The sequence below is a fragment of the Myotis yumanensis genome, unplaced genomic scaffold, assembly GCF_028538775.1.
Source record: "Myotis yumanensis isolate MYYU_CA2020_CCGP unplaced genomic scaffold, mMyoYum1.0.hap1 SCAF_13, whole genome shotgun sequence".
NCBI classification, from domain to species: Eukaryota; Metazoa; Chordata; class Mammalia; order Chiroptera; family Vespertilionidae; genus Myotis; species Myotis yumanensis.
Window position 1 is genome coordinate 2181159 of NW_027223764.1, and position 16123 is coordinate 2197281.

At 56.5% G+C, this 16123-nt stretch overlaps 1 protein-coding gene across 1 annotated transcript; it reads right to left on the bottom strand.

Moving 5' to 3' along the window:
- Positions 1-202: 202 nt before the first annotated feature.
- On the bottom strand, positions 203-5614 carry TEX36 (testis expressed 36). Its single transcript, XM_070433262.1, has 4 exons — positions 5564-5614; positions 2152-2283; positions 1207-1287; positions 203-574 (listed from the first exon to the last, which is right to left on the bottom strand). Exons 1-4 carry the CDS (start codon positions 5612-5614, stop codon positions 203-205), a joined length of 636 nt encoding a protein of 211 aa, XP_070289363.1.
- Positions 5615-16123: the final 10509 nt, after the last annotated feature.

Genomic DNA, 16123 nt, shown 5'->3' on the forward strand with positions numbered 1-16123 from the left:
CATTTAAAATGTGTATATCTTCACATATTTTTATTGGGTAAGGGCTTGAATGCTTTTCAACCTCATTAAAAAATTTTTAAAAAGTAGATCTTAGTAGGCAGGGTGTGGTCACAGAATCGGCTCTTTCTGGTCTCTCCGGGGGAGACTGGCCTCTGCCCTGGCGTTCAGGCACGCACCCTCTCTAACCCTGACAAGCCTCGCGTCAACTGGTGGTGCTGGGCGGGATGCCCAGTGACATGCCCGCCTTACTCAGCTCATCAAGGCTCTTCTGGAGGCACAAGGGCTCCAGCGGAGAGGCGGCCTTTTTGTCGATAGCGAACCGGACTTTCGGCTTCTTTTTCAAGAACTCCACGTAGCTCTGCTCGGGGATGAACTTCCAGGTGCCCCAGACCTCGCCGTACTGTCGTGGGAAGCGCCTGAAAAGCGGGACCACCACCGCCTCCGGGCAGACGTACGATATCTGGTTATTGGAAAAGCCGTCAAGATAAGACGGGACAAAGTCGCATGCCCAGAGATTGAAATTTCTCGAAACGTGTTGCCTTTTTTCCGGGGCGACCTTCCTACGTCCCAGGCCCTGGGGAAGAATCGAGAAGATGAGAAAAACATGCAAAGTCTCACAGCTCTGAGGTCTTCGGTACAAGCAGCTACGAGACAGCCAACGTTTAAGTGTACAATATGGCAGCCCGGCCGGCTGGCGGGGCTCAGGGGGTGAGGGTTGACCTGTGAACTAGGAGGTCACCGTTCGATTCCCGGTCAGGGCACGTGCCCGAGCTGCCGGCTCCATCCCCAGTAGGACGCGTGCAGGAGGCAGCTGATCAATGATTCTCTCTCATCATGGATGTTTCTATCTCTCTCTCCCTCTCCCTTCCTCTCTGAAATCAATAAAAATATATTTTAAAAAATGACTTGCTAAAAATGTGACTATGAAATATATTGAGAGTTTAAGAATCCACAAAAAGGAAGAGAGGGTGGAAGGGAGGAGGGAAGGAGGGAGAAAAGGAGAAAAAAATGGAGACCCAGAGAGAGAGAGAGGCCAGTCTGGGACTTGGAGAGTTTTGTGCATTTGTTTTTCTGTGGCCTCTTACGAGGCTTTATAATGACCCTGTTCCCATGTTGAGGTTAGTGCTCTGTGCTCAGCACATCTGAGGACATCAGGAGCCCTGAGGCCGCTGCCCCTTTGGGGAGGGTCGGGGAGGGGATGCTCACGGAGTCAACGTAGAATCCGGAACTCCGGAGGCTGTGCCGGTTGTCGTGTACGGAGAAGGGGAAGTTGTTGTGGGTCGCTTGCTGGGAAGGCAAAGGAGCGGAGAGAGACGCACGTCAGGCCCCAGCCTGCTCTGGGGACCGCCTACAGTGGCGCGAGGCAGCCGGGAGGCCAGGTGACACCCAGTAAGAATGAAGCCACCTGCCAGCGGCCTGGCTCAGTGGTTGAGCATCAACCTATGAACCACCAGGTGGCAGTTCAATTCCCGGTCAGGGCACAGGCCCAGGTTACAGGCTCGATCCCCAGTGTGGGGCATGCAGGAGGCAGCCGGTCCATGAGTCCCTCTGACCGTTGATGCTTCTGTCTCTCTCTCCCTCTGCCTTCCTCTCTGAAATCAATAAAGATATTTTTTTAAAAAGATGAACCCACCACCGGGAATGGAACCAGCCTAGGAAGGTGAGCTCAGAGGCGCGCACGTCAGCTCAAGGCTTTGACACTCACCCCTGATTGCTAATCATTATAACTCCCTCTCAAACCCCTGCTTTGGAGGCGAGAAGAAAAAGGTGACAGCTCACTCGTGGACCCGAGATCCGGAAAGGAACTCTGAGGCCTTCTGGGCCCTGGGACAGGTGGGCCCGCCAGGTGTGCCATCCACGCCGCTGCTCCTGCCGGCCCCTCCATGCCCCGAGCTGCTCGGGGACTGGCCGGGGAGGCAGGACACGCGTGTTAATGAACGGGGAGTTGGAACCAAAGGTCCACAGACCCGACTGACGTGATTGTCTGGACCGGGAGGTAGTCCTTCCTTGCAGACAGGACCCGGGTGCCCAGGGACCAGGGGACCAGGTGGGAGGCTACCAGCATTCAGGAGTCCAGGCATGGACAGTGAGCAGGTCCTTCCGAGGGGAATTACCCGGCCCCCAGAGCCACGGCCAGCGCGCCAGACGCACCTTCTCCCGGGCTTTGTAGATGGGCGGCAGCTTCTCTTCTATTTGCCGGGAGAAATGAGGGTTGTGGGGCTCTTTGAGCATCATGCTGGTGAGGGACTCCGGGGTCTTCTGCGTCACTCCAATGTGAGGGAACTAGGAGACAGCACGTGCCTCAATTAAAGCAGGCACCTCTGCCCGGCCGGCGGGGCTCAGGGGTTGAGCATTGACCTCTGAACCAGGAGGTCACTGTTCGATTCCAGTCACGGGCACAGGCCCGGGTTGCGGGCTCGATCCCCAGTAGGGGGTGTGCAGGAGGCAGCAAATCCATGATTCTCTCTGATCACTGATGTTTCTATCTCTCCCTCTCCCTTCCCCTCTCTAAAATCAATCTTAAAATAATAAAAATAAAATAACAGAAAATAAAATAAAAACCAGGCACCTTGGAATGCCTGAGCCAAGCAGCAGGGCTTCCCTCCGTGACGTGATTAAAAGGCAATTCGGGTGCTTCTGGCATGGGATGGGAACGGCGCGATTTGAAGTGTTCTTTCCAAGACAAAAAATACTGTCCATGGCCCAAGGCCATCGCTGACGGTTGTTTCCAGTTTCGGGGGCCGCCCTGCTGCGCAGGAGCCGGGAAAGATTCCTGCGGCCGGCCGACCGGGTGCGAGGGTGCGGCCCTGCGAGGCTGAGCCCTTGAACTCCAAGACACACGCGTGTGTAATGTGAGGCCTTTCTGCTCAGGGTGCTCCCTGTAGTTGGGAACAAGACTCAGCCCATGTTCACAGGGGGAGCCAGCCCCCTGCAGGCATGAGGGGGACCCTCAGACACGGGGAAGCCGAGGCGTGAAGGGCCCCAGGTGAGGAGGCAGGTGGTAGAGAGTGGGAAGGTGACTGGGGAAAGGGCCTTCCTATCCCGCAGGAAAGGGAGGGAGGGAAACAGGACTGGGCAGGGGAGGTGGTCCTGACCCGACACACCTCCGCCAGCCCCACAGAGCGCTCTGGATGTGGCCGACCTCTCAGAGTTGCCCTGAGTTGGGGGCGAGGGGACATCTCATCTATCAGCCCCTGGACGTGACCTTGGGAGGCAGCAATCTGAGTTGCCTCTGCAGGTAGAGATGCTTGTATCTGATCAGATGAACACTTGGTTGTAAATATTGTTACCCGGGGTGGGGGGCGGGAGGAGTGACAGGAAGGGGAAGGAGAGAGTAACCCAAAGTAACTGAGGTGTAATAGGTTTCAATGTGTTTAGAGTAAATATAAGTCATACAAGGGACCCCCAAACCCAGAGGCCTGCCCTGGCCTCCTCCAGTCTGGCCCATCAGCCCCCCTGTCCCAACACCGCGGCCCCTCCTCCCAGTAGGTGCCCTTCCCACGTCAGCCATGATCCTTCACCTGCCTACGTGACAGCCAATGTGAGTTCATTTGCATTCTGCAAGTCTGTGGGCTAAATCGCTATAAAAAATGGCTCTAGCATTTTAATTTCACTCTTTTAAAATATGTACTTAGTGGCTATACCCTGGCAGCTGTGAAATAAACCCTCTGTTCGCTGGGGTAACCGTGAAATAGCGCCTTTAGCTCGTTGGCGGTGAAGCTGTTGCTGCATCCAGCCTCTCAGGGACTGAAATACTAAACAGGAAGGTGATGGTGTGGGAGGCCTTTCCCACCTGGCAGCGGCCAGACTGCCCCCAGCAAGGTCAACTGCAAAGCGAAGGTCACTTCTACCGCAGCCACCGGCCCAAAGCCAAGAATTTCTCTCATTTTCCCAACTTGTCCACAGTCACTTGGGGAAAGTTCAGGGTCAGCAGGATTCCCTATGCTCCGAGGTGCTGGCAGGAGAAAGGCCCCACCAAAGGCTCAAAGCAGACAGACTCGGGGAGACAGCGTCTGTGCGGCTGAGACGGGGTCCTGGGCGCATTCCTGGGGTTGCAGTGGGAGATGAGCCGTTCATTCTCGCTTCCTCCCTGGTGACAGAAGCCTGGCCCGGTTTGGGGTGGCAGTGTGGCCGGTTAAAAATACCTCCCCTGTCCGGCCAGCGGAGCTCAGGGGTTGAGCATCGACCTATGAACCAGGAGGTCACGGTTCGATTCCCCGTCAGGGCAAATGCCCAGGTTGCGGGCTCGATCCCCAGTGTGGGGCGTGCAGGAGGCAGCCGATCAGTGCTTCTCTCTCATCATTGATGTTTCGGTCTCTCTCCCTCTCCCTTCCTCTCTGAAATCAATCAAAATATATATTAAAAGAAAAATCCCTCCCCAAACTCCTTTGCAGCCAAATGGCCATGTGACCCCATGAGACAGAGCAGAAGTCTGCGGGGTGGGGCTCCCGGGAGAGTGGGAATGGGGATCAAGGGCAGTGAAGCGGCCACACAAACCTGACGCCATCACGCAGCCAGGCCCTCCGGAGGCTGTGCAGGGACAGTGTCACCTCGGAGGAGGGGCAGACACGCTGACAGGTGCCTTCTGTCTGCGGCCCTTCGACCTTCCCCTCATTGCACACCTGAGCCCCACAGCCTCACACACAGATGTCAGAACAGAAGGCCAGAAACTGCAGGGCCTCTGGCGACTCCCTGGAGCAGGGTACCAGCCCACAACCACCAACTTCTGGATTTACTTTTACTCGAGAAACACAAACCCCTATTTGGTTGACACTGTTGCCGGCTTTTCATAGCATCCAGTCCAACACAATCCTAGCTGATCCTGCAGGTTTTAGAAAGCGGGACGCTACTTAGCCTGAGAAGCGTATGCTTTTTGTTCGTCATCACGGATTAGTGTGATGTAGCTCGCACTGTTTCCCATTTCCCCTCGGCAAGTCTTTCTGCACTGAAGCAGGGGTGTGTGAAAGCGTGTGTGTGTGTGGATGCTGACGGGGCTGGCACGGCACGCAGAGGTGTGGGGTACGCTTCTCGGAGATGGCAGGAGAGGGACAAGCCCACCGGGCTCTGCAAGTGACAGGAGAGAAAGAGAGGTCCGAGGAAGAGCGTGAAAAGGTGACATTTACTAATGACCGAGATGGGGGAATGGTGCATTTCTGGCCTCTTCCCATTTCACAGCCCAGCGGGGCGAAGGGGACCAGACAGGAGGCCCAGGGAATGTGTTTAGAGGGTCCCAGTGTGATGGTGATTCCCCGGACAGATGTCTTCTGAGCCCCTCCTGGGCACAGATCCCACCCTCGGCACTCGGGATGCAGTCAGGGAATAAGAGAGACCAAGGTCCCAGCGCCCACGAAGCTTATTTCTAGCAGAGGAGACAGACGGCACCCGGGGTGTGAGGAGGAGGTGCTACCGGGTTCCCATTTCATAGATGGAGAAACCGAGGCTGGTGAAGTAAGTTACCAAGTCAGGCCACAGTAAGCAGCAGAAGCGGGACCGGGACTCGGGTCTGTGCCCTGACCACGCCCACGAGGCCTGAGAGAGGTAAGACAGGGCCCCTCTTCCTCACCCATCTTCCGTCCTTGTCTAAGGGCGGGTTGAAGCGTCTCCCTTTGGCCATGTCCTGCAGGAACTGGGGGGGCTGAGGTGGGCTCCCTCATCTCCCCATCGCCTCCTGAGCTCTCCACGCCTGGAGCCGCTCCTGATCTTCCTCAGCCGCTCCCAGGCGGGGCCACGGGCAGTGCCCACGCTGTCATAGAAGCCAGCCCGCCGTCACAATGGAGGAGGAGTGTGGGTCTTCTAAGCCCCCTGAGAGTTCCTGCCCCCGGCTCCCGGGAGCTGCCGCCCCCCAACGCAGGAGGAACCCCACAAACATATCAGACACGTGCAGGCCCGTCTGGAGATGGTGGTGAGTTTTTATTATCCTTGAATCAATAATGTTTTCGCAGAGTGTTCCCACAGGAACCGTCTGCCCCAGCCTCATAGCTGTCTGAGAAGGAAAGTGAGTCAGGGCTGGGGTGGCCTCAGCCCCCTCCGTGCCCCTTCCTCGGCCCGTGTCCCAGCTCAGACGCACTGCCCGGAGGGACTCGGCTCGCTCACCTGACCGCGCGCCGGAGGCCAGCGGAGGAGCGTCCGGGTGATTCTGAAGTGCCCGGGGCTGTGCTACACTGAACGCTGCTGCACGTTTCTATTTCATTTCTTTTCCACGACAACCTTTGGCATTTAGTCAGAAAACAAGGGCCGGTGGCCAGTGGATGGGGCCCTAGGTCAAGGGACGGCTCCAGGGCCCGAGCCTCCCCCAGGCCCCCTGGCCTCCCCCGGCTGCCAAGCTGCTCCGGGTCTCCGGCCTGGACTCAGTCCCACCTCAAGGCCGCGGGAGGCCCGTTAGAACCGCAGCCTCGTCCTCCAGTACCTCTTGCGTCTCCTCGGTACTTAGTCTTACGTCCCGTCAACAAGGCTATGGTCGCTGGGTGAGGTGGGTCCCGATTCCCCGCTTTTGAAGGCTGGTGTAAAGTTCCGACCAATTATCCAAGACAAGCAAACGGAGTGCAGGAAACCCGGCCAGGGAAAACAGAATTCTGTGTTTCTTCGGCTGGGATTTCTGGGTCCCAGATTGGGATGGGGCTGTTCCTGGTGGATGTGCCTGTTTTCAGAGGGTTGAGTTACGGGGCTGAACTTGGCGGCCCATCGTTCTGAAAACAAACCTTGGGGCACACGGGGCCCTCGGATCCACCCTGGGAGCTGGGAACACCGGAGGGTCAGGCCCATCCTGCCTCCGCACACGCCGGGCTCACGTGGAGCCCAGAGATCGGGAGCGACCCACTGGAGTGTGTGTGAGGCAGCACTGAGCACACAGCAGGGTTTACTCAGCAAGTTTACTGAGCATTTACTATGCCCGGCACCGTTTTTACACAGCGCGAAGGCAACCACCAAGACCAGTTCTTTATAAAGAACAAATCATGCCCCGGCCGGTGTGGCTCAGTGGATACTGTGTCCACCTGTGGACCCAAGGGTCCGGGCTTGACTCCAGTCAAGGGCACGAACCTCGGTTGCAGGCTCCTCCCCCACCCACACACCGCTTCTCTCTTACTTGTCACCAAACCGTCAGCTGTCTTTCTTGCCCACATCCCTCCAGTGCAGCGGTTCTCAACCTGTGGGTCGCGACCCCTTTGGCGGTCGAACGACCCTTTCACAGGGGTCGCCTAAGACCATCCTGCATATCAGATATTTACATTACGATTCATAACAGTAGCAACATTACAGTTATGAAGTAGCAACGAAAATAATTTTATGGTTGGATCACAACATGAGGAACTGTATTTAGAGGGCCAGAAGGTTGAGAACCACTGTTCTAGTGTTTTCTCTGAAGTCTCAGGACGGTGTCTCGAGGGCACTGTCTTACCGCGCAGCCCCTCATCGCGCTACCAGGGGACATGTCAGCGGAGGCGCCTTCGGGTGGGAAAACATGAATCAAACTTCTCAGCTGACAATGGCTCGGAGATGGGCTGGGCTTCTGCGCCCACCGCTGGCCGAGGTCCTGCTCAGGCTCATTGGATCGGCCAGAGCACAGTGCGAGTCCACCAACCTCCCAGCAGTGAGCACACGGTCACAGGCCCCTGCTCTTCCTCCTCCCAGATCGGGGGTCTGGACCCGGCCCCCCGCTTTCCAGTCAGTCTCTTCCCAAAGAAACCAGCTCCCTCACCTCCGAGCGTGCTCAGACCTCACACTGCATCCTCTCCTCGGCCGCTGCTGGGGTGGGTGCATCCAGGGACGCTGCCCTTCGCTGCCGTAATTAAAAGACCCTCTCCTGGCAACGCTGCGTTCCATTTGCATTCAAAGTTATTTTGCTCTCTCTCTGCCCTTGCCCTGAGGAATTGTGGGAATGCCAGCTAATAGGCTTTTAATGGTCCTGTGATAACTGATTATAAACTGTGAGGCAGCGGCATCCCGGGCCCAGGCGCCACTGTCGCCTTTGATCGTCGGTTGAAATTCCGTGTTCAGTGTTCAGACACCGCCATCCTTAAAAAAAAAAAAAAATTTAAATTAAAGGCACCGCATTTGCTTCACCATTACTTTGATAATATTTTTAAAGCTTTTAAGGATACATTTTCCTTTTGATATGTTAGGACTATTTAAAGACACATCCTGTTAAAAATTAAATTTCAAAGTCTGCAGTTGTATTTCCTGCTTCCTTTTAGAGGGGAAGATGCTGGGATTATTGAAAACACATGCAACATGTTGGACACGCATGCAAGCACACACATGCACGCACACGCACGCACGCATGCCCACCTTCAACCTTTCGCTGCCAGATACTTAGAAATAAGTTTTTCCTGGGCTTTCGGAACACAGAAGCACTGCGGTGAGGCTAGTTGATGAAGACACTTTTCTTTGAAACGTGTGGGCTCCACGGAATGGGCCTTGCCCTGTGCGTCCGCAGACAGTCGCTAGCAGCCTCCCTGAAAACAGGCCTCTGGTCCTCCTGCCAGACGCTCCCCCGGCAGCCCGGAGCCGGGAACAGCCTCAAACAGGCCGCGTGGCCCCGCCAGCCATTAGGGCCTCGCAGCCATTAGCAATGGGTTCCCATTGGCCCAGCAGCCGGGACGTGTGCACGGACCGCCCAGGGACATCCCAGTGAACACCTTCCTGGCCACGTGCTGCTGGCACCTGCAAAGGCCACAGAGAACGGTCAGCCATGGCTTTAAAGGGCCGCCTGGCCCACACACCTCAGCTCGCTTGGCAGGAAAATTGCCACGGCCGACCCTGCGGACCAGGGCAGCCTGCAGGCGCATAATCCCTGTGGTTGGAATAGTTCTGAGGCAGAGCCCTCGCAGACGCTGGCCTCCGAGAGAGGGCCTTGTTCTCAGGGAGGGCCTTCCTGCAGGCCCTGCTTGGGGTTCTCCGGTGGGGGGGATGCCTTACCCACAGGCCCTGCTTGGGGTTCTCAGGTGGGGGGGGGCCCTTCCTGCAGGCCCTGCTTGGGGTTCTCCGGTGAGGGAGATGCCTTACCCACAGGCCCTGCTTGGGGTTCTCAGGTGGGGGGGATGCCTTACCCACAGGCCCTGCTTGGGGTTCTCCGGTGGTGGCGGGGAGCCTTACCTGCAGGCCCTGCTTGGGGTTCTCAGGTGGGGGGGGAGCCTTACCCGCAGGCCCTACTTGGGGTTCTCAGGTGGGGGGGATGCCTTACCTGCAGGCCCTACTTGGGGTTCTCAGGTGGCGGTGGGGGGGGCTTACCTGCAGGCCCTGCTTGGGGTTCTCAGGTGGCGGGGAGCCTTACCTGCAGGCCCTGCTTGGGGTTCTCAGGTGGGGGGGAGCCTTACCTGCAGGCCCTACTTGGGGTTCTCAGGTGGGGGGGGGGAGCCTTACCTGCAGGCCCTGCTTGGGGTTCTCCGGTGGGGGGTGGGGGGGAGCCTTACCTGCAGGCCCTACTTGGGGTTCTCAGGTGGGGGGGATGCCTTACCTGCAGGCCCTGCTTGGGGTTCTCAGGTGGGGGGGGAGCCTTACCTGCAGGCCCTGCTTGGGGTTCTCAGGTGGGGAGGGGGGAGCCTTACCCACAGGCCCTGCTTGGGGTTCCCCGGTGGGGGGGATGCCTTACCTGCAGGCCCTGCTTGGGGTTCTCAGGTGGGGAGGGGGGAGCCTTCCTGCAGGCCCTGCTTGGGGTTCTCAGGTGGGGAGGGGGGGAGCCTTACCCACAGGCCCTGCTTGGGGTTCTCCGGTGGCGGGGAGCCTTACCTGCAGGCCCTGCTTGGGGTTCTCAGGTGGGGAGGGGGGGCTTACCTGCAGGCCCTGCTTGGGGTTCTCAGGTGGGGAGGGGGGAGCCTTACCCACAGGCCCTGCTTGGGGTTCTCAGGTGGGGAGGGGGGAGCCTTACCCACAGGCCCTGCTTGGGGTTCTCAGGTGGGGAGGGGGGGCTTACCCACAGGCCCTGCTTGGGGTTCTCTGGTGGGGGGGGAGCCTTCCTGCAGGCCCTGCTTGGGGTTCTCCGGTGGGGGAGGGGAGGCTTACCCACAGGCCCTGCTTGGGGTTCTCCGGTGGTGGCGGGGAGCCTTCCTGCAGGCCCTGCTTGGGGTTCTCCGGTGCGGGGGGAGCCTTCCTGCAGGCCCTGCTTGGGGTTCTCCGGTGGGGGAGGGGGGGCTTACCCACAGGCCCTGCTTGGGGTTCTCAGGTGGCGGCGGGGAGCCTTCCTGCAGGCCCTGCTTGGGGTTCTCCGGTGGGGGGGGAGCCTTACCCACAGGCCCTGCTTGGGGTTCTCAGGTGGGGGGGGGGGGGCCTTCCTGCAGGCCCTGCTTGAGGTTCTCCGGTGGGGGAGGGGGGGCTTACCCACAGGCCCTGCTTGGGGTTCTCCGGTGGCGGGGAGCCTTCCTGCAGGCCCTGCTTGGGGTTCTCAGGGGGGGAGCCTTACCCACAGGCCCTGCTTGGGGTTCTCAGGTGGCGGGGAGCCTTCCTGCAGGCCCTGCTTGGGGTTCTCCGGTGCGGGGGGAGCCTTACCCACAGGCCCTGCTTGGGGTTCTCAGGTGGTGGGGGGAATGCCTTACCTGCAGGCCCTGCTTGGGGTTCTCCGGTGGGGGGGGAGCCTTACCCACAGGCCCTGCTTGGGGTTCTCAGGTGGGGGGGGAGCCTTCCTGCTGGCCCTGCTTGGGGTTCTCAGGTGGGGGGGGGCCCTTCCTGCAGGCCCTGCTTGGGGTTCTCCGGTGGTGGCGGGGAGCCTTCCTGCAGGCCCTGCTTGGGGTTCTCAGGTGGGGGGGGAGCCTTCCTGCAGGCCCTGCTTGGGGTTCTCCGGTGGGGGGGGGAGCCTTCCTGCAGGCCCTGCTTGGGGTTCTCCGGTGGGGGGGGGAGCCTTACCTGCAGGCCCTGCTTGGGGTTCTCAGGTGGGGGGGATGCCTTACCCACAGGCCCTGCTTGGGGTTCTCAGGTGCGGGGGGGGGCCTTACCTGCAGGCCCTGCTTGGGGTTCCCCGGTGGGGGGGGAGCCTTACCCACAGGCCCTGCTTGAAGACATTCAATGTGAAACCCCGAGGATGAAAGCTGAGGGCCCAGCAGGACCCTGAATACCCACAGTCTCCACTTGGAGGTTGCACTCACCGCCACTTTTAAGAGAAGCGTTTGCACAGGGAGCGATGGGCAGCACAGACCCTGGAGGACCAGCTCCCTGTAGGGAACCAAGGGCCACGGGAGGAGGAGGCCCCGGCCACGCAGGTCGGCTCTTGGCAGCACGTGCCCGCTGGGCGGCCAGGGCACTTAGACACTGCCCAGCGGTGCCGCGAGGACTGGCGTCGGGACCACGGATGAAGACATTACCACTGGCAGCAGAGAGGGATTTGGTAGCATTAGCTCCCCAAAAGCCTTGAAAATATCCATATTTTCTGAGCCAGCAATCCTACTGCTGAGAATTTACCCCAAGAAAATGCCCATCTATTTGCGCAATGATTTGTCCTTGAGGATGCTCATTACACAGTTTGCTAGAGAGAAAAAATGGACACGTAATATAATTGCAGTTGAATGCCATGCAGTCATGAAAAGCATCGGATGACACAGAAAAACGTGCCCATTATATTGTGCAGTGAGAGAGGTAAATGCGTGTGTAGGTGATGATTCTTTTTAACAATCTGTAGGCATGTTCGTGGTAAACTAGAAGCTTATACAACAATTTTAGAGTCACGTGTTTCTTTTTCTCTTCATTGGGATTTTCCAAATTTCCATAATGAGCATGTTTTGCTATTGTGGTCAGAAATAAAATTAAAAGATTTTTTTTTAAAAAAAAGAAGGCATAGCCATAACTGGTTTGGCTCAGTGGACAGAGCGTCGGCCTGCGGACTGAAGGGTCCCAGGTTCGATTCCAGTCAAGGGCATGTACCTGGGTTACCAGCACATCCCCAGTAGGACGTGTGCAGGAGGCAGCTGATCGATGTTTCTCTCTCATTGATGTTTCTAACTCACTATCCCTCTCCCTTCCTCTCTTTAAAAATCAATAAAATATTTTTTAAAAAATAAAAAAGAAGGCATCGCAAAGCAAGTGATGTCTGATCAGTGACAACCACTTACGCCCCAGGCCTGGAGAAGGGTGTGCCAATGAAGCTATCAAATCACCAGAGTCCGTGAGGGTCAGCAAAGAGCAGTCACATCATGAACTTGTGTGTGTTCCAGAAAAGGCATTTCACGGGCCATCCTCCGCTGGCATGAAGCACTGAGGATAAAACGGTGCGTAACCTGTGGTCCCCGCTCCGGAGGGGCTGGCGGCCTGACTGAGTGAGGAGCGTGTTCCCCACCTTCTCGTAGGGGAGGCCCCCGGCTCCAGGATCACCCCTCAATGAGCCGAGCGCTGTGGAAAGTGAGATCACAGAACCTCCCAGCCGCTGAGGCTCGACACTCGGCCTCACCGGGCTTTGAAGACTTGCAGCGGAACAAAGAGGAATAACCAACTTGCAGGTCCCCGCGGAGATCAGTCAGCAGAGGGTTAGGACCTGCTCTGCAGCAGCTCTGAGCACAGCTGTGAATCCACGCTCCAGCCCTCAGGATCAGACTCGGAAAAGGTGGAGGGAGTCCGTTTGGGATCTCCGCTCTCTGCCTGAGCGGAAAGCTCTTGGCTTGACTTCTCTAATAGCGTTAATTTTGACACTAAATAGACCATCGGACACATTCGTCCTCAAAGGGATGAGGCAGGCCCCACGGGCAGGCCCAGCGAACCAGGCCGGGATGCAGTCCTACCAGACGTCAATTTAAGGGGCTGAGACGGGGGACAGGAGGAGCAGGGAGGGGAGAGGGCATTTGGGGCCTTTCTGGGACCCCCCTTCTTCCAGCAATAACTGCTTTCTGCCTCACCCTACTGTCACTCCACCTGGTTTGGGTGGAGTTGACTCGGCCTCTACTCCAGCACTGGCCAATCGGAGCATCACACTCCCTGGCCATAGTGTTTGGTTCTGGAATGGGCACAGGACAAAGTCAGGCCAATCAGAGCAACGGAATTTCAGTTCTAGAGAAAGAACCTGTCTGCCCCGACAGGTGTTAATCCGAGAGCATGAGGCTGTGGTCCCTGCCGCCACCTTCCCACTCAGTACGTGCCCTTCTCGTTCTCTTCTCTGCTCAGACACCAGGGCCTGAAGCCATATTGGCATCTCTCCTTATGGCTTGCGAGTGGGGGTGGGGTCAGGAGGCCTGGAGGTGGGGTCAGGAGGCCTGGGGGTGGGGTCAGGAGGCCTGGGGGTGGGGTGAGGAGACCTGGGGGTGGGGTCAGAAGGTCTGGGGGCGGGGTCAGAAGTCCTGGGGGCGGGGTCAGGAGGCCTGGGGGTGGGGTGAGGAGACCTGGGGGTGGGGTCAGAAGGTCTGGGGGTGGGGTCAGAAGTCCTGGGGGCGGGGGTCAGGAGGCCTGGGGGTGGGGTGAGGAGACCTGGGGGCGGGGTCAGAAGTCCTGGGGGCGGGGTTAGAAGGCATGGGGGCGGGGTCAGAAGGCATGGGGGTGGGTGAGGGTGGGGAGGAGTGCTGTGCAGGAGGGGATCCTCCAAGCACCACATGGGGAGCTGTGAGGTCAAAGGCCACTGCGGCCCTGCAGCTCCTCTAATGGAACGCCTGCCCCAGACTGAACTCGGATCTTCAGATCCACCCCCCCCCACCCCCCCCCACCCCCCCCCACCCCCCGCAACGACAGCCTCTTCGGTGTGGGTCCAGCCCCAGGCCAGAGCGAGGGAAGAAAGGCAGTCAAACACCTTCCTTTTCTGCACGGACTGTCACCAGCTCTCCCCAAGGTCATCTTGGAACGTCAAGGTGAGTCGAGACCCACCGGGCCCTGCTGGGTAATGGACAGAGGCAATGGTGCAGATCGCCAGCCAAATGGTGGGAATCCAAAAGCCATTCCTTTTGGCCGCGGGAGAAGTGTCCACGCTCCTTGTGAGTGTGGGTGCATGTGGCCTCCCCGCCAGATCTGGGGTGCAGAGGGGAAGGGGCGAGGCCAGGCTGCACTCAGGGAAGGAGGCTCCCAGCAGCACTCGCGTGGGCTGTGGTTACAGCAGAGCCCGGACCACAGCGTGGGCCATTCCGGACAGAGCTGTGCAGGGCGTCTCCATGTACTTCCCCCACCTCCCTGGTCCATGCTCCATCCTTCCCAGGGGGCCAGCTCCAGAGCCCCTGCTTTTCATCATCCTATTTTGCTGCCCCTCGTGCACGTGTACTATTTATGAATAAAGTAAAAATCAATTTAAAAATACCCTGCAATGAATATCCACATAAATCCACATATATGTATATGTTACTATATGTATGTATGTATCTATAGTATACTAGAGGCCCGGTGCACGGATTCGTGCAAATTGAAAGGAAATAAATTAGAAGAAATATTTTAATATCACTATTCACCCTTTCTCTATAATAGAAGTGTCAACCAGATTCACAATAGACAATGACAGATCGCAACACGTGCGTGCGATTGGCGCCAGCGAGAGCTTTATATATATTGCGCATGTGCCAGTCAGCTTAGCCTTTTATGTATATAGAGTAAACTTGCTTAATTAGGCCTGCTTTCTGATTTAGCTAAACTTTTCCCAGCCCAGTGAAGCACTCCAACTTCTCTTTCAGGTAATTGTCAGCAACCCAGCAATAAATATCAACACGAGATCACATAGGGAGAACAAAGGGTAAAATATTCAACAATAGCAGTGTTTGACTATATTCTGTGCAGTGAGAAAACCTGAAGTCATTTTCAAGTTCCACCATTTCTTTCTTCTTTCCAGTCGGGTCAAGTTTCTAAGCTTTCTAGATCTCCATTTTCTGGCTAATGAAAAAAAAAAAAAAAATAGGATTCCACCGAGTCTCCTATCTACCTACCCCAGGACTTCTGTGAGGATCAAATGAGATGAGGCACGGGAAAATGCTTCACAGACATTTGGTTAAAGTGTAAAATGTTTGCACCTGGCTATAAAGCAAGTTGGGTTCCTGGGCTGAAGAAACTGCAAGGAGGCTAGTTGTCGCTAGGGAGAGGAAGCCGAGTGTTGCTACGTGACATCATTACCCAACGGCCACAGCCATCGTTTCTGGGCTGGGCTGAGTGTGGGCCGCATTTTGCGCCATGGGGTCATGGCAGTGTTGGCTGTGGTTTGGTGGGCTGTCGCTCCGGGGTGGTGGTGGGGCCTGTGTCCCACTTGGGGGAAGCCGAGTGTTGGTTTGTCAGTGCCAGGTCCGCGGTGCTGTTTCTTTTTAAATGGCCAGTGCGCATCATGGCAGCTCCTGCATTGAGCGTCTGCCCCCTGGTGTTCAGTGTGCATCATAGCTACCAGTCGGATGGTCGGATGGACACTTGGGCTTTCATACATATAGACATGTGTATATATACTATATATGATGTGCTGGTGTGAGATGCTCAGATCCCTAGGACTGAAATACCCTCAATTTTTATAAAGGCAAAGCATGCATTCCGTGCATCGTGTGGCCAAAGAAACTGTTCAAACAATGTCTTTATGCCCATTTGGTTGTAGAACTGAAGCACAGAAGCAAGTGACTTCTCTTTGTTTTCATCATTTGTAACAGGTCTCCCAGTGTGGGTAGCCCCACCCCCTAATGTTCCCTCTCGCCTCTCGCCTCTCCTGTGACGATGGTCACCCTCATGGTACCGTGGGATAAACCCGAAGGTCTGAGTATTGGGAGAGTCCATCAAGCTTCTCTTAGAACTCGGGGAGGATAATTTTGCAGCTGAGAAAACGTGTTGACATGTTATTCTTAGAGTGAAAATACACACATCACAGTTTTAAATTACATCTCCACTTGAAATGGAGTCAGTTTGCACCACCTACTGGAATGTTCAGCTCTATATAGTCCGAGATTCCAGAATGATGAACCCACTCTGAGGAATTCAGGGTTGTGTGCCCCGTTATCTTTCAGAGACCAGTCCCTTTGACGTGTTGAACACGCCAAACGCTCACTTACGCTGGGACCATTTTCTAAAACAGACTCTCTTAGAAGCCACGTTTAATCTTCGAGCTAAATTAACAAATCGCACAATTGCTTATAAAACAAAATGATTAAGCCAAATACATCAACCAAAGAGATAAAAATGTAAATTGGAAGTAACACTGAAATCAATACACATTATCAGTTACTAATTCACTATTAAAAATGAACTTTAAGCAAACAACTGGAAAATGACA